Genomic DNA, 18746 nt, shown 5'->3' with positions numbered 1-18746 from the left:
TGTAATGTTAATGCATTTCTTTTGAAAAAATATTTAATTAATGCATAAGTGAATAGGTTGGTTTACTTTTAAGTTTAAGTTTTGACCAATAAGGTCGCTTGTTAAGCTGTGGCCAATGGGAGTTGACCTGGTTAACAGGAGGCCTGGGAAAAAAAGAGAGGGAGAGAGACGTTGAGAAAAGGATGGACATTACATTATGACCTTTGGTGATTTTTTTAATAAAAGACGATAAAAATAGAACAAAACCCATATCTACCGAGTTTTGAAGGGAAATACCGATTTACTTTATAAGAGAGTTGTTATAATTTTGTTAAGAAAGACTCCAACGTGCGCCAACGGGTTAAGCAAACTTGAAATAATTTGGACATGGGTTGTGCACGACTCATTGGGGTTTATTATTTTTATGTGGTGCTTTGAAAATGTAATAATACCCATCTTGAACCTTATGTATGTTGCCTTGGTGGAGTCATTTCCTGTTTCAATTTAATTTAATGCATGGGAAAGTATATCCTTATACAATAACAAAAATCTATAATCATTCCATTTGAAGTTAATACCCTATTTGTCATCACCCTAGATAGTTTACAATGGGGATTCTGATTGGAGATGTCCTTCTCACCTAACATCCCATGCTGTTGAGATACTCTACGTAAGTGAATATCGTGAGAGTCAAATTCGAGCCTGGTGAGAGGGTTACATGTAGAAGCAGTGAAGGAAGTTCACGCAGAAACAATCGAGACACCTAGAGGAGCATGTATTCCAGGGCAGATTGGGATGCAGGTTGGGTGTGATGTAGGGAGCAGAATGGGAGAGAACACAAGAATGGTAGTAGACATGAGGAAGTTTGTTACATTTGTGACAGCAGCAATCAATTGCGAAGGAAAATTACAATTGAAGACTAAGAAGATATAGATTATAGAGGAGCAGGCGGTGAGGTATCTTGGGATCACATGACTAACATGGGGAAAATGTACAGGATGACCTCAATAAGATTGAGAATCAGTCCAGCCAGGAATCATGTATTGGTTAATTTTCATGATGGTGTTAATCCTTCACTGGAATGCCAGAAGTTTGATGGGTAATGGGCAAGATTTCAAACAGTTTCTTGAGGAGTTACCAGCCAAACCTGATGTGAAATGTCTCCAGGAGACATGGCATAAAACTACTCTAGATTTTGTATTACAAGGTCATGTTGGAGTCCATAGAGATATGGTGGCAGGGGGATGAGAAGGGTGTGCTACCTTTATAAAGCGGGGGATCCCATATACAGTACCAGTCAAAAGTTTGGACACCTACTCATTCAAGGGTTTTTCTTCATTTGTACTATTTTCTACATTGTAGAATAATAGTGAAGACATCAAAACTATGAAATAACACATATGGAATCATATAGTAACCAAAAAAAGTGTTAAACAAATCAAAATATATTTTAGATTTTTCAAAGTAGCCACCCTTTGCCTTGATGACAGATTTGCACACTCTTGGCATTCTCTCAACCAGCTTCATGAGGTAGTCACCTGGAATGCATTTCAATTAACAGGTGTGTCTTGTTAAAAGTGAATTTGTGGAATTTCTTTCCTTCTTAATGCTTCGAGCCAATCAGTTGTGTTGTGACATGGTAGCGGTGGTATACAGAAGAAACCCCGATTTGGTAAAATACCAAGTATATATTATGACAAGAACAGCTCAAATAAGCGAAGAGAAATGACTGTCCATCATTACTTTAAGACATGAAGGTCAGTCAACATGGACAATTTCAAGGAAAGTGCAGAGCTACCTCTCCTGCAGAGGATAAGTTCATTAGAGTTAGCAGCCTCAGAAATTGCAACCCAAATAAATGCTTCACAGAGTTCAAGTAACAAACAACTCAACATCAACTCATTCAGAGGAGACTGCGTGAATCAGGCCTTCATGGTCGAATTTCTGCAAAGAAACCACTACTAAATGACACCAATTATGAAGAAGAGATTTGCTTGTGCCAAGAAACATGAGCAATGGACATTAGACCTGTGGAAATCTGTCCTTTGGTATGATGAGTCCAAATTTGAGATTTTTGGTTCCAACCGGCATGTCATTGTGAGACGCAGAGTAGGTGAACGGATGATCTCCGCCTGTGTGGTTCCCACTGTGAAGCATGGAGGCGGAGGTGGGATGATGTCGGGGTGCTTTGCTGGTGACAGTGCCGGTGATTTTATTAGAATTCAAGGCACACTTAGCCAACATGGCTACCAGAGCATTCTGCAGCGATACGCCATCCCATCTGGTTTGGGCTTAGTGGGACTATCATTCGTTTTTCAACAGGACAATGACCCAACACCCCCCCCAGGGTGTGTAAGGGCTATTTGATCAAGAAGGAGAGTGATGGATTGCTGCATCAGATGACCTGTCCTCCACAATCACCTGACCTCAACCCAATTGAGATGGTTTGGGATGAGTTGGACTGCAGAGTGAAGGAAAAGCAGCCAAAAACTCCTTCAAAACTGTTGGAAAATTATTCCAGGTGAAGCTAGTTGAGAGAATGCCTAGAATGTGCAAAGCTGTCATCAAGGCAAAGGGTGGTGTCACAACATCCACAGAAGGTGGCGCCACTCCCCGGTCGGGCGGCGCTCGGTGGTCGTCGTCACCGGCCTACTAGCTGCCACCGATCCATGTTTCATGTGTTTGTTAGTTATGTCTGTTTTGTGCACACTGTTCCATCTGAGACAGGAGACGAGGAGCGCACAGGATTTCGCGTTGGAGTTCCGGACCCTTGCCGCTGGAGTGGGGTGGAACGAGAGGGCCGTTGTAGCCTGAGGGAGGACGTTCGCCGGGAGCTGGCATGTCGGGATACTACAAACACCCTGGACCAGCTTATCGATCTGTCCATCAGACTGGACAACCTGCTGGCTGCTCGTGGGCGTTCTCCTCGGGCCCTTTTCGTTCCACCTCCCAGTCTTCCTGATCCAACGCCCATGGAGATAGGGGGGACTGCAGCTAGGAAGACCGGAGGGGGGGGGTCTCTCCTGTGCCCACTGTGGTCACAGAGGGCACACTGCCGACCGGTGCTGGAAAGGCTCACCCAGGAGTTCAGAGGGCAGGCAGAGTACCACGTCAACACCCCAGGTGAGTCAGCACCATTCTCACCCAGAGCCCTCTGTTGGCCACATACATGTCTCAGTGTCTTTTCCTGAGTTTTCCCCGCACTCCTAGTATAAGGCGCTAGTCGATTCAGGCGCGGCTGGGAGTTTTGTGGACCGTGGGGTCGCCCATAAGTTAGGGTTCCCCCTTATCCAGTTGGACCAACCCTTCCCCGTGCATGCCCTAGACAGCCGACCACTTGGGTCGGGCATGGTTAGGGAGGTTACTGCACCACTGGTTATGGTGATTTTGGGGGGTCATGAGGAGTGTATTAGCCTCTTCATTATTGACTCACCAGCATTTCCGGTGGTACTGGGTATTCCCTGGCTAGCCACTCACAATCCCAAAATTTCATGGATACAGAAGGCTCTTAACCTGTTAGGGCTAGGGGGCAGCATTGACACGGCTGGATAAAAAACATACCCGATTTAATCTGGTTACCACTCCTACCCAGTAACTAGAATATGCATATACTTATTACATATGGATAGAAAACACCCTAAATTTTCTAAAACTGTTTGAATGGTGTCTGTGAGTATAACAGAACTCAAATGGCAGGTCAAAACCTGAGAGATTCCTTTACAGGGTGGCCGCGACCATTTCTTGAACTTCTTTTCAATCTCTATCATTTACTAAGGATCTCTGCTCTAACGTGACACTTCCCACGTCGTCTATAGGCGCTCAGAGCCCGGGAAAAAACAGAATGTCGTCATTCCAGCCCCAGGCTGAAACACATTATCGCCTTTCTCAAGTGGCCGATCAAGGGACACTGGGCTTATGCGCATGACCCGACCGCCGCCGCCTTTGGGATTTTTTCCTCTGTTTGCCGAAAAGGAGATTCCCTGTCGGAATATTATCGCTTTTCTATGAGAAAAATGTCGTAAAAATTGATTTTAAACAGCGGTTGACATGCTTCGAAGTACGGTAATGGAATATTTAGAATTTTATTGTCACGAATTGCGCCATGCGCGCGACACTTCTTTACTATTTCGGATAGTGTCTGGAACGCACGAACAAAACGCCGCTATTCGGATATAACGATGGATTATTTTGGACCAAACCAACATTTGTTATTGAAGTAGCAGTCCTGGGTGTGCATTCTGACGAAGACAACAAAAGGTAATCAAACTTTTATAATAGTAAATATGATTATGGTGAGTGCTAAACTTGCCGGGTGTCTAAATAGCGAGCCCGTGTTGCCTGGGCTATGTACTTAGAATATTGCAAAATGTGCTTTCACCAAAAAGCTATTTTAAAATCGGACATATCGAGTGCATAGAGGAGGTCTGTATCTATAATTCTTAAAATAATTGTTATGCTTTTTGTGAACGTTTATCGTGAGTAATTTAGTAAAATGTTAGCGAATTCCCCAGAAGTTTGCGGGGGGTATGCTAGTTCTGAACGTCACATGCTAATGTAAAAAGCTGGTTTTTGATATAAATATGAACTTGATTGAACAAAACATGCATGTATTGTATAACATAATGTCCTAGGGTTGTCATCTGATGAAGATCATCAAAGGTGAGTGCTGCATTTAGCTGTCTTCTGGGTTTTGGTGACATTATATGCTGGCTTGAAAAATGGGTGTCTGATTATTTCTGGCTTGGTACTCTGCTGACATAATCTAATGTTTTGCTTTCGTTGTAAAGCCTTTTTGAAATCGGACAGTGTGGTTAGATTAACGAGAGTCTTGTCTTTAAATAGCTGTAAAATAGTCATATGTTTGAGAAATTGAAGTAATAGGATTTTTAAGGTTTTGAAAGGCTGCCAGTGGCTGCAAGCGTCCCACCTAGCCCATAGAGGTTAACTTCTGACATAAAACCCTGTCTCTTTCTCCTTTGATTCTACTCTTCTTTCCTATCATTTATTTCAGATCTCAATGTTCAAAATGTTGAATCCAACAAAGGGAATTTATCTGCATTTTGCTTTGTCAACTTCACAAGTGGGGTCTGAGCGGTCTTGCCATCTACTTCTAAAGAATATGGGACATAACGTTGTTTGATCGACATCATCATGTCTTTTTACTGTCTTTTATCTCCATCCTGTCACACCTTGATCTGTTTCACCTGTCTTTGTGCTTGTCTCTACCCCCCTCCAGGTGTCACCCATCTTCCCCATTATCCCCAATGTATTTATACCTATGTTCTCTGTTTGTCTGTTGCCAGTATGTTTTGTTCTTCAAGCCTACCAGCATTTTCCCCCTTGCTGTTTTCTAGTTTTCCTGGTATTTAACATTCTGCCTGCCCTGACCCTGAGCCGGCCTGCTGTTCTCTACCTTATCACACCACACTGGATTATTGGTTTCTGCCTGCCCTGACCCTGAGACTGCCTGCTGTTCTGTACCTTTTGGACTCTGATCTGGATTACTGACCTCTGCCTGCCCTTGACCTGTAGTTTTGCCTGCCCCCTGTTCTACTAATACACTTTTGTTACTTCAACACTGTCAGCATCTGGGTCTTCCCTGAAGCGTGATAGTACGAACTGGCCATGACTGACCCAGCAGACGCGGAAAAGCTCCGCAATGCGATCTCCTCCCAAGGAGCCATCAGTTGCTTCGTGGTCTGATGGAAGGGTTCCAGACCTTGGCCAAATGCCATGACCGAGCGTTGAACACATTGCTGGAGCAAATCCGCGGGTTGTCTGTTAGGCAACCTACCACGATGGTAACCAACCAGCCCGCCTTCTCGGCAACCCCGGTATCCCGGGAACACCGCTTACCTCCCCCGGAATGCTTTGATGGAGAGTGGGGCAACTGTCGGGCGTTTCTCGCTCAGTGGTCCCTCATCATCGAGCTGCAGCCCTCCTCCTTCCCCTCGGACCACTCTAAAATAGCATACCTCATCACGCTGATGTCCGGGAGGGCTCTCGCCTGGGCTACGGAAGTATGGGAACAACAGTCGGCCATATTCTTCAGTCTAGAGGAGTTCGTGGCGGAGGTAAAGAGTTTTTTTGATGCTCCATTGTCCGGGAGAGAGGCTGCCCGGAAGTTACTCCAGCTTTCTTGCAAAACTCCTGCAGTGTGGCAGACTATGCAGTAGATTTCCACACGTTGGCAGCAGAGAGCACCTGGAATCCGGAAGCACTGTTCGACATGTTCCTGTACTGAGTATCGGAGGAAGTAAAGGATGAGCTTGCAGCCCAGGAACTACTGACAGATCTCAACTCGCTTATCGCCTTGACTGTTCAGATCGAGGGCGCTACGGGAACGAAGGAAGGAGAGGAGATTTGATCTCACTCGCCCGTTTAAGGATTCCACCTCGCCTCCGAGGCATCCCGGAAGGCCTTGACGGCTCCGTTGCCGAGAGAACCCGAGGCTACCCTTGTTTCCCCGAGAGTCTCTGAAGTCTGCCGATTCACCTCTTCCTGAGCCAATGCAACTAGGCAGAGCTAGGCTGTCTCCAGCCGAACGGCTATACAGGCATCACACTAAGAGTTGCCTGTATTGCGGGACTACTGGTCATTTTGTCTCCACCTGTCCACTAAAAGACTAGGCTCACTGGTAGGAGTGAGTACTCTGGGGGGCCATACAGAGAACTTTTCCTCTCTCCTTACTCGCACCCCTTTTCATGTTATTTTGCTTTGGGGGAAACAGTCGAAATCTCTCCAGGTACTCATCGACGCTACCCTGGCATCCGAACTGGGCATCCCCATTAAGCCCCTCTCCATTCCCATGGATGTTAGAGTACTGGACGGGCGCGCTATAGGCTGTGTCACCCACAATACCACCCCCTTCAACCTACGTGGGTCAGGGAACCACAGCGAGACCATCCAATTCCTGCTCATTAAGTCTTCTCAGGTTCCCATGGTATTGGGATTCTCTTGGCTCCAGCGACACAATCCCCTTATTGACTGGTCTGCTGTGCCATCATGGGCTGGAACCCGTTCTGCCACGCTCATTGCCTGAAGTCAGTGCAGCCTGCCCCAGGACGTCTTCCTGGGGGCTCGGCAGTCGCCCCGGACCTCTCCACTATTTCCGCGGAGTACCAGGACCTCCAGGAGGTGTTCAGTGAGACCCGGGCCCCTTCGCTTCCGCCGCACCGACCCTATGACTGCGGGATTGACCTTCTCCCAGGCACCACTCCGCCCCGGGGACGACTGTACTCTCTGTCGGGTCCAGAGACCAAGGCTATGGTGGCCTACATTGAGGACTCCCTAGCTGCAGGGTTCTTCCGTCCTTCTGCCTCCCCCGCTGGCACAGGGTTCTTCTTTAAGGAGAAGAAGGACAAAACCCTGCGCCTGTGCATCGACTACCGGGGCCTCAACAACATCACTGTGAAGAACGCTATCCGCTACCACTCATCTCCTGGTCCTTTGAGCCACTCCAGGGGGCCACCGTGTTCTCCAAGCTGGACCTATGGAACGCCTACCACCTGGTGCGGATATGGGAAGGGGACGAGTGGAAGACTGCCTTCAACATGGCCAGCGGTCACTACGAGTATCTGGTCATGACATTTGGCCTTACCAAAACCTCAGCTGTGTTCCAGGCTCTGGTTAATGATGTTCTCCGCCAAATGTTGAACCGGTTCGTCTTAGTCTACCTCGACGACATCTGCGTCTTCTCCCACTCCGCCCAAGAACACGTGCGCCATGTCTGACAGGTTCTCCAAGTTTGTGGGACTCCACCTGGAGGGGCATATCCTGGGTGGACAGCCATACCCGGGGTGCCGGGCTCCGGTGGCGGTTCGCTTGTTGTCAATACCTGGAGGTGGTCTTGAGAAGAGCCAACCGGGCTCTCTTCCAGGAACGATGACAGCGGCGGACAAACATCTGGCCGAATGTATGCCGACCTCTTCCTCAGGGAAGAGCAAGGGCCGATAACCCAGGGAACACTCAAAGGGCGAGAGACCCTTGGCAGAGCAAGGAAGGTTGCTATCTATTGTGCTTGAGGCCATTTCACAGCCGCCATTCAGGCCACTGGAAAGCATGGAAATTAGATGTCTCTAATAAATGACCACTTTACATATAGCCAGTAAGACTAGCTGTCACCATTGGCGTCGGCTAATGGGGATCCTAATAAATAAAAGTATTTCCGTAATCTCTTGGGCCAACGCCCTGCCCAGGAAGGCCCATTTCCTGCCAGCGTCTATCCCACTGGATAGTGGGCTATTATACTGGCGTATAAAAGCAAAGTTTATCACCCTCGGAGGGCTTGAGAGCTCACTCCACTAGAGGTATGGCGGCGTCATGGGCAATGTTCAAGGGCATCTCTGTTCAAGAGATTTGTAATGTGGAACGTTGGCCTACCCCCCCATACCTTCATGAGGTTCTACCGACTGGTTGTCACTGCACCCTCATTGGTGCATACAGATCTCAATGTCAGGGCCCCTGAGGGGTGATTCCGTCTAGACTACCTAGCTTTGGAGAGTATACGAGTGCTACAGGAGTTGGCTATATCCCCATAGTGAGAGACCAAAACAAATATTTGAAAGAGAACTTAAGGTTACTAACGTAACCTCGGTTCTCTGATAATATGAATGAGGTCCCTCACCGCGTTTCACTTCATATTGTGCGTAAGGAAGAAGACATACTTGATAATGAAGTTGGAAGACGGGACCGTGGCGCCTGATAAGGAGTGGGTTCCCCACTATTCACATATCCCGTAGTGAGTGACCTCACTCATATTATCAGAGAACCGGGGTTACACAAGTACTGTAACCTTAGGTTATTATACTCAAATGTGGATAAATGCACGGCTTCTTTTGACCAATATCCTGGGCCCAGTTTAAAAAAAAATCTTAATCTGGATCAGAATGATTTTTTTGCTGTCCAGAATCAGATCGGTCTTTTTTTTTAGCAAGTTCTTCAGAAAATAAGTGGATAGGAACATTTTGATCCCGATAATACAATATAAAGGTCACAGATCTGGATTTTCAGTGTGTTTTTTAAACCTCCCACCTTAGTTACATTGACATTGTTTGGTTGTAGTGCCTTTCAAGAGAGTAGAGGCTTTAGAAACATTTGCGGTGGACGATAGACGGGCCGGATTCCTCATATTCCTGCTTGGAAATCCACATCTGTTGGAAGGTGGAGAGAGAGGCCAGGATGGAGCCACCGATCCACACAGAGTATTTACGCTCAGGAGGGGCGATGATCTTAATCTTAATCTTCCAACCTGAATCCACCCTTCCAGTAGAATCAAGATCATCCAGATTATTTCAGCCTCAAAACTATCCTAATCACTACCTTTTTGAATTTTGAAAAACGCAACTACAACATTTAATCTTTATTAAAGTTGAGATTGTATTAGCAAATCCGAATGTTCCTAATCTAATTCTTCAGTTTCGAAAAATCCAAATCTAAGATTTATCTGATTTCTTTGATTGGATTTTAGCAATGTTTTTAAAAACTGGGCACGGGGCTGACCACCCACTACTGACCACCCAGTGAGCACAACTGGTTGTGTCTTCCACTGCTCACTGGGCACCAACCATTGGATTGGTGGAGGCATGGCCTAGTGGGGGTTTCCACCATATTTCTTATACCAGTCATTTCCTTTCAAATCAGGGAAGTAAACAAGTTCACACTTTGGGAGGAAGGAGAGATCATTTTGCATATATAGTGTATGTGGACACCCCTTCAAATTAGTGGATTCTACTATTTCAGCCACATCCGTGGTGTATAAAATAGAGCACACATCCATGCAATCTCCATAGACAAACATTGGCAGTAGAATGGCCTTACTGAAGAGCTCAGTGACTTTCAACATGGCACTGTCATAGGATGCCACCTTTCTAACAAGTCAGTTTATCACATTTCTGCCCTGCTAGAGCTGCCCCGGTCAACTCGAAGTGCTGTTATTGTGAAGTGGAAATGTCTAGGAGCAACAACGGTTCAGCCACAAAGTGGTAGGCCACACAAGCTCACAGAACAGGACCTTCGAGTGCTGAAGTGCGTAGCGTGTGCAACACTCATTACCATGTTCCAAATGGCTCTGGAAGCAACGTCAGCACAATAACTGTTCGTCAGGAGCTTCATGTAATGGGTTTCCATGGCCGAGCAGAGGTACACAAGCTTAAGATCACCATGCACAATACCAAGCGTCGGCTGGAGTGGTGTAAAAGTCGCTGCCATTGGACTCTGGAGCAGTGGAAATGCATTCTCTGGAGTGAGGAATCACGCTTCACCATCTGTCAGTACGACAGACGAATCTGGGTTTAGCGGATGCCAGGAGAACGCTACCTGCCCGATTGCATAGTGCCAACTGTAAAGTTTAGTGTAGGAGGAATAATGGCCAGGGGCTGTTTTTCATGGTTCGGGCTAGGCCCCTTTGTTCCAGTTGAGGGAAATCTTAACGCTACAGCATACAATTACATTCTAGACAATTCTATGATTCCAACTTTGTGGCAACAGTTTGGGGAAGGCCCTTTTCTGTTTCAGCATGACAATTCCCCCGTGCACAAAGCAAGGTCCATACAGAAATGGTTTGTCGAGATTGGTGTGGAATAACTTGACTGGCCTGCATAGAGCCCTGACCTCAACCCATCGAACACCTTTGAGATGAATTGGAACGCAGACTGCAGACATCACCTCAACCTCACTAATGCTTTTGTGGCTGAATGCTGCAGGGACTTGCTTCCAATGTTCCAACATCTAGTGGAAAGACTTCCCAGAAGAGTGGAGGCTGTTATAGCAGCAAAGGGGGGACCAACTCCATATTAATGCCCATGATTTTGGAATGAGATGTTTGACGAGCAGGTGTCCACATACTTTTGGTCATGTAGTGTAATTGTAAGAGTAAGATAAGAGTAATTCGGAAATAGCCCTGAAGTAGGCTACTGTCACCATTTTCTGTGTCAGTGGGATTGACAAAGCTTCTAATAGGTTCTAGTTGTTTCTCTGTAGATAGGGTACTGAGTTTGTGTCTCGGAATATACTGTGTGCAAAGATGAATGATCTGCAGCTTTGATTTGAATGACCCACTTACACTCACTGGTAAAACATGGCAACCAGAGGAGGAGAGTGTATTTATCTGATGCTCTTCACCATTGGTTCATAATAGATCCACCCCTTCCCCTTTAAAAGTCTATGACTTTTACAGAAGAAGAGAAAGACCCAGAAGAGAGCTCGAGTAAAACTGGTATCCTGGACATTTGCTTAATCAAGAAGACATGGAAAGGTAATTTGAATGACTTTACTAAAATATAATCGTTTTTCAATTGATTTTGGAGATCGGCAACATTTAGCACTGTTTTTTGTGTACAAAGCACTCAGAATGGTTCTTGAAGGCAGGTTTAACAGGCAGCAGATGTCATACTTTCAGTACATTGTGTTCTCTTTTTACAGTGTACTAAAGTGGATGGAGAAGCTGCTGTTTCTGCTGGTTCTGACCTATGGTTGTTATGGTGAACCTCAAGGTGAATGATCTCTCAAGTTTTCACTTGTAATTTTAACCATGTAGTAGATCTGGCCCTACATGGACTTAACTGTGCAAATATTTGCTGTCATTGAGTGTCCGCAACTTCTCTTCCGATCATGTTGCATTGCAAATATTGTTCAACTAATCTGTGGCGAAATAACTAAGCAAAGCGCTATATTTTCATCATACTGTACATCAAGACATACTAGGTCAAGTTGATTTGTTACATTTCTGTTGGTGAGCTTTTCTCCTTCTCTAATTTTTAACCCATACAGATCTCTCAGGGAAAAAGTTCATCATCCCAGTCGAGACAAGCGACTCGTTTGTAAAACTCTCTGACAACGTCTTAAAGCCTGTTATTGCTATGACCATGTGTCAGAGGTTCTTCACTGAGGTACAACGAGACCAGTCCCTTTTCTCTCTAGCAACCCCCTCTGATTCCAAAGATATCAATCTGTGTCTGCAATCAAAGGGTGGGTATAAACTGAATATCAGAGGAAATTCTGTTACTATCAACGGTTTGCCAGAAAATAGAAATGGATGGATCTCTTTTTGTGTCACGTGGGACTCTAAAACTGGTCTCACCCAGATGTGGGCAAATGGGAGACGAAGTGCATCGAAGATTCTTAAGCCAAATGGCCCTATAAATGGAAAACCAAGTATAATCTTAGGTCAAAACCAAGGCAGTTATGGTGGAGGTTTTGTAGCATCACAATCCTTTGTGGGGGATGTTACTGATGTACACTTCTGGGACAGTGTCATCTCTCCTTGCCAAATCAAATTGTATATGCAAGGGAAAAACTTTACTCCAGGAAATATTCTCAACTGGAAAGCATTGGAGTTCACTACTGGGGGAGGGGTGTTCAAGGAGATAAGTGACTATACCTGTTAGCAATACATTTGTACCCGGTATTGTTCATGTTTTACAAATGATGATGACAGTAATCATAATACATTTTATGTTCATAGCAGCTTCCCCTTTAAAAGCTCTGTTACGAATCAATATCCCATATTTTTATGTTCCTGAGTACTCATTTAATAGAAAAGAATAGTGCAATAAAGTTTCAATAATTTCTCATAAATGTTTGTCTGTCTTTCATTTAGCGTTTGTATGCAGATGACCTCTGAAATAGTGTAAAGTGTTATTTTCAGAGGAGAATGAAACCGAAAAAGCAAGATGTCTTTATTGACATTTTTCCAGTGTGTCTGTGTGCACAGGTCGTTGTGTAAACAGAGATGAATGACTTTGCTGGCCAATTGCAACTACCAGGCAGAACCACATGCAGCTCTGTATTAGCGCTGGAGTTCATGCACCTACGTGTTGGAACAACTTTCATGCAACTAAAAACCCACAAGAATAAACCAGCAGATCAGTTGATCTCATGTTACCGTGTCAAGCTTTGATTAGAGACAGCTGCGTCTAGGTTCTCTACTCCCGCTCCTTATAGGCCTAGTCTGGTAATCGATCTAAAAAAAAGACTTATTGTAAGAATATAGGATTATATTTCATACAAACATGTAATCTTAAATATCAAGATAATTATAATATAATTTGTGTCATTTATTTTAAATAACTTGATGAGACTACAATTTCTTCGAAAGCCACCGTCCGCCATATTGGTAGCCTACTCCTCATGTCCCCTATACAGGGGCGCAACTTTGGTTTCAGAAGTGTTTACATTTTTTAATCCAGACGGATAAACATTCCAAACAGCCTACCCGACCGCTCGGTGGCGTCCGTATGGTCATAAAGCACACCGTTTCCTTGTTTTGTATCAAATTCCATTGATTAAACTGGGCAGGACAATTTCAGAATGTTAGGTGGAGCCCCCCCATCCCCAGTGAAAGTTGCACCCCTGCAACTATACACTGAGTGTACAAAACATTAGGAACACCTGCTCTTTCCATGACATAGACTGACCAGGTGAATCCAGGTCAAAGCTATGGTCCCTTATTGATGTTATCTGTTAAAAGCACTTCAATCAGTGTAGCTGAAGGGGAGGAGACAGGTTAAAGAAGGATTTTATAGCCTTGAGACAATTTAGACATGGATTGTGTATGTGTGCCGTGCCATGGCATGGTAGTAGGTGCCCGGCGCACATGTTTGAATGTGTGGATTTTTTATGCTCAACTGTTTCCCATGTGTATCAAGAAAGGTCCACCACCCAAAGGACATCCAGCCAACTTGACAAAACTGTAGGAAGCATTGGAGTCAACATGGGCCAGCATCCCTGTCGAACGCTTTAGTCAGCTTGCAGATCCATGCCCCCCCGAAATGAGGCCGTTCTGAGTGCTAAAGGGGGTGCAACTCAATATTAGGAAGGTGTTCCTAATGTTTTGTACACTCAGTGTATATCTGTGCAATAAGTAGCGTAACATAAAACCTGAAATCATGGCCAATGTTTCACCTGTTGTGAAATGAAAAAAAGGTCAAACTACTGCATGTTTCTGCTCATCTTTTGCACACATGCATGTGCTTTCCGCAAATAAGCTTTTTTCAAATATTAAAGTTATTGCATAGCCTACGTGTTATTCCTTTATTACTGTACATAGTAAATTGTCAAAAATGCTAAACGATATTTGACAAAAGACTTAATAAGAGTACTTGAAAAGGACTGGCCAGGTGGTAACCTTCACTATGTAGTGAGCTAGGCATCCCAACATTTGCACTGCTGCTTGCACTAATTGACTTTCCGTTATGGATTTTTTTTCTTTGAAATGTACAAATATTACAAAATTGTACAACGAATATGTATTATTATAACCCCAACCAACCAATTATTGTGACCCCAACCAACCTCACTACTCACTGGACCCTTATGGTCACTCGGCTAAGCATGCCTCTCAATGTCAATGTGCCTTGTCCATTGCTGTTCTGGTTAGTGTTTATTGGCTTATTTCACTGTAGAGCCTCTAGCCCTGCTCATTAAACCTTATCCAACCTTTCAGTTCCACCACCCACTCATGCGATGACATCACCTGGTTTCAATGATGTTTCTAGAGACAATATCTCTCTCATCATCACTCAATGCCTAGGTTTACCTCCACTGTATTCACATCCTACCATACCTTTGTCTGTACATTATACCTTGAAGCTATTTTATCGCCCCCAGAAACCTGCTCCTTTTACTCTCTGTTCCGGACGTCATAGACGACCAATTCTCATAGCTTTTAGCCGTACCCTTATCTTACTCCTCCTCTGGTGATGTAGCTCAACTCCGATTCCCCAGGCGCTCTCTTTTGATGACTTCTGTAACCATAATAGCCTTGGTTTCATGCATGTTAACATTAGAAGCCTCCTCCCTAAGTTTGTTTTATTCACTGCTTTAGCACACTCTGCCAACCCGGATGTCCTAGCCGTGTCTGAATCCTGGCTTAGGAAGACCACCAAAAACTCTGAAATCTCCATCCCTAACTACAACATTTTCAGACAAGATAGAATGGCCAAAGGGGGCGGTGTTGCAATCTACTGCAGAGATAGCCTGCAGAGTTCTGTCCTACTATCCAGGTCTGTACCCAAACAATTTGAACTTCTACTTTTAAAAATCCACCTCTCTAAAAACAAGTCTCTCACCGTTGCTACCTGCTATAGACCACCCTCTGCCCCCAGCTGTGCCCTGGACAACATATGTGAACTGATTGCCCCCCCCCATCTATCTTCAGAGCTCGTGCTGCTAGGTGACCTAAACTGGGACATGCTTAACACCCTAGCCATCCTACAATCTAAGCTTGATGCCCTCAATCTCACACAAATGATCAATGAACCTACCAGGTACCACCCCAAAGCCATAAACACGGCCACCCTCATAGATATCATCTTAACCAACTTGCCCTCTAAATACACCTCTGCTGTTTTCAACCAAGATCTCAGCGATCACTGCCTCATTGCCTGCATCCGTAATGGGTCAGCGGTCAAACGACCTCCACTCATCACTGTCAAACGCTCCCTGAAACACTTCAGCGAGCAGGCCTTTCTAATCGACCTGGCCTGGATATCCTGGAAGGATATTGACCTCATCTCGTCAGTAGAGGATGCCTGGTTATTTTTTTTAAATGCCTTCCTCACCATCTTAAATAAGCATGCCCCATTCAAGAAATTTAGAACCAGGAACAGATATTGCCCTTGGTTCTCTCCAGACCTGACTGCCCTTAACCAACACATAAAAATCCTGTGGCGTTCTGCATTAGCATCGAACAGCCCCCGTGATATGCAACTTCTCAGGGAAGTTAGAAACCAAAATACACAGGCAGTTAGAAAAGCCAAGGCTATCTTTTTCAAGCAGAAATTTACTTCCTGCAACACAAACTCAAAAAAGTTCTGGGACACTGTAAAGTCCGAGGAGAATATGAACACCTCCTCCCAGCTGCCCACTGCACTAAGGATAGGAAACTCGGTCACCACCGATAAATCCACTATAACTGAGAATTTCAATAAGCATTTTTCTACGGCTGGCCATGCTTTCCACCTGGCTATGCCTACCCTGGTCAACAGCACCCCCACAGCAACTCGCCCAAGCCTTCCCCATTTCTCCTTCTCCCAAATCCAGTCAGCTGATGTTCTGAAAGAGCTGCAAAATCTGGACCCCTACAAATCAGCCGGGCTAGACAATCTGAACCCTTTCTTTCTAAAATGATCTGCCGAAATTGTTGCAACCCCTATTACTAGCCTGTTCAACCTCTCTTTTGTGTCGTCTGAGATTCCCAAAGATTAGAAAGCAGCTGCGGTCATCCCCCTCTTCAAAGGAGAGGACATTCTTGACCCAAACTGCTACAGACCTATATCTATCCTACCCTGCCTTTCTAAGGTCTTCGAAAGCCAAGTCAACAAACAGATTACCGACCATTTCGAATCCCACCGCACCTTCTCCGCTATGCAATCTGGTTTCAGAGCTGGTCATGGGTGCACCTCAGCCACGGTCAAGGTCCTAAACGATATCTTAACCTCCATCGATATGAAACAATACTGTGCAGCCGTATTCATTGACCTGGCCAAGGCTTTCGACTCTGTCAATCACCACATCCTCATCGGCAGACTCAATAGCCTTGGTTTCTCAAATGATTGCCTCGCCTGATTCACCAACTACTTCTCTGATAGAGTTCAGTGTGTCAAATCGTATGGCCTGTTGTCCGGGCCTCTGGCAGTCTCTATGGGGGTGCCACAGGGTTAAATTCTTGGGCCGACTCTCTTCTCTGTATACATCAATGATGTCGCTCTTGTTGCTGGTGAGTCTCTGATCCACCTCTACGCAGACGACACCATTCTGTATACTTCTGGCCCATCTGTGGACACTGTGTTAACAACCCTCCAGACGAGCTTCAATGCCATACAACTCTCCTTCCGTGGCCTCCAACTGCTCTTAAATACAAGTAAAACTAAATGCATGCTCTTCAACCGATCGCTGCCTGTACCTGCCCGCCCATCCAGCATCACTACTCTGGACGGTTCTGACTTAGAATATGTGGACAACTACAAATACCTAGGTGTCTGGTTAGACTGTAAACTCTCCTTCCAGACTCACATCAAACATCTCCAATCCAAAGTGAAATCTAGAATTGGCTTCCTATTTCGCAACAATGCATCCTTCACTCATGCTGCCAAACATACCCTCGTAAAACTGACCATCCTACCGATCCTCGACTTCGGCGATGTCATTTACAAAATAGCCTCCAATACCCTACTCAATAAATTGGATGCAGTCTATCACAGTGCCATCCGTTTTGTCACCAAAGCCCCATATACTTCCCACCACTGCGACCTGTACGCTCTCGTTGGCTGGCCCTTGCTTCATACTCGTCGCCAAACCCACTGGCTCCAGGTCATCTACAAGACCCTGCTAGGTAAAGTCCCCCCTTATCTCAGCTCGCTGGTCACCATAGCAGCACCCACCTGTAGCACGCACTCCAGCAGGTAATTTCTCTCTGGTCACCCCCATAGCCAATTCCTCCTTTGGCCGCCTCTCCTTCCAGTTCTCTGCTGCCAATGACTGGAACGAACTACAAAAATCTCTGAAACTGAAAACACTTATCTCCCTCACTAGCTTTAAGCACCAGCTGTCAGAGCAGCTCACAGATCACTGTACCTGTACATAGCCCATCTATAATTTAGCCCAAACAACTACCTCTTCCCCTACTGTATTTATTTTGCTCCTTTGCACCCCATTATTTATATTTTTACTTTGCACTTTCTTCCACTGCAAATCTATTTGTTCTTGTAGTTTGGTCAGGACGTGGCAGGGGGTATTTGTTTTATGTGGTTCAGGGTGTGTTTGTGTATGTGTTCATGTAGAGGGGGTATTTGGTTTATATGGTTCGGGGTGGTTATGTATGTAGAGGGGTATTTGATTTATTAGTCGAGGGTTTTGGTTATCGTTCTATGTTAGTTTTTCTATGTTCTGTCTAGGTGTTTGTATTTCTATGTTTTGGTAATGGGGATTGGGGCCTTCAATTGGAGGCAGCTGTCTATCGTTGCCTCTGATTGAAGGTCCTATATTTAGGAGTGTGTTTGTCATGGGATTTTGTGGGAAATTGTTGCTGTGTATTGCTTTGTGCCTTACCGGTCTGTTCTTTGTTGTCTTGTTTTTTGTATACGTGTTTGTTTTGGTTTTCCTTCTTTGTCCTTTAATAAAAGAAGATGAGTATACATTTTCCCGCTGCGTTTTGGTCTAAACCCTACGACACCGTGACAGAATCTCCCACCAAACACGGACCAAGCAGCAGAGGAGGGAGCAGCAACAGAGCCCAGTGGAATCATGGACATGGGAGGAAATTCTGGACGGGGCTGGACCGTGGCACCAGGCTGGGGAACATCGTCGCCCACCGGAGGAGATAGAGGCAGCCAGTTTGTTCAGTTTGCTTCCGTTTAAGAAATGTTTTTCAACAGAATAAATACACCCCTGATCACGTGTGAACACACAGCCAAGTTGTACTCGTTCTCGCGTCTTTGCGCTCTCGTCCTCTCCTTTTCCCTTCGCTTGTGGAATTCAATGCACAACACATCAGCTGTATGTGACCAGGCTAAAAAACCTTTCCAAGCCACAGCCTACATCGTTGTCATCATATTAGCTAAAGTAATGTCCTAGTCAACATAGCTAATAGAACTAATGCATTAGTAAACCCACTACAATCATGCAGTTACATCGGCGGGCCAGGTGGCAATACATTTGTAAAAACAAAAGCTTACCTTGACTTGGAAGAGTTCCAGTGTTGTGGTGGATAGTCATAGCCAGCTAGCTAACATAGCATCCCTCTGTTTGAGCAGGGTGTTTCAGTAGGC

The 18746-nt window shown here is 45.2% G+C and overlaps 1 protein-coding gene across 2 annotated transcripts; it reads left to right on the top strand.

The window, feature by feature from the left end:
- Positions 1-444: 444 nt before the first annotated feature.
- On the top strand, positions 445-12555 carry crp (c-reactive protein, pentraxin-related). 2 transcript variants are annotated; one of them, XM_082965475.1, is made up of 4 exons: positions 445-3102; positions 11156-11233; positions 11401-11471; positions 11749-12555. In XM_082965475.1, the coding sequence occupies exons 1-3, from the start codon at positions 2649-2651 to the stop codon at positions 11406-11408; spliced, it is 540 nt and encodes a 179-aa protein (XP_082821601.1). In that variant the 5' UTR covers positions 445-2648; the 3' UTR covers positions 11409-11471; positions 11749-12555.
- Positions 12556-18746: the final 6191 nt, after the last annotated feature.

This window comes from Salmo salar, chromosome 19 (assembly GCF_965601325.2).
Source record: "Salmo salar chromosome 19, fSalSal1, whole genome shotgun sequence".
NCBI classification, from domain to species: Eukaryota; Metazoa; Chordata; class Actinopteri; order Salmoniformes; family Salmonidae; genus Salmo; species Salmo salar.
The sequence above is the reverse complement of the archived record's forward strand: the minus strand, read 5'-3'. Positions and strand labels throughout refer to the sequence as shown.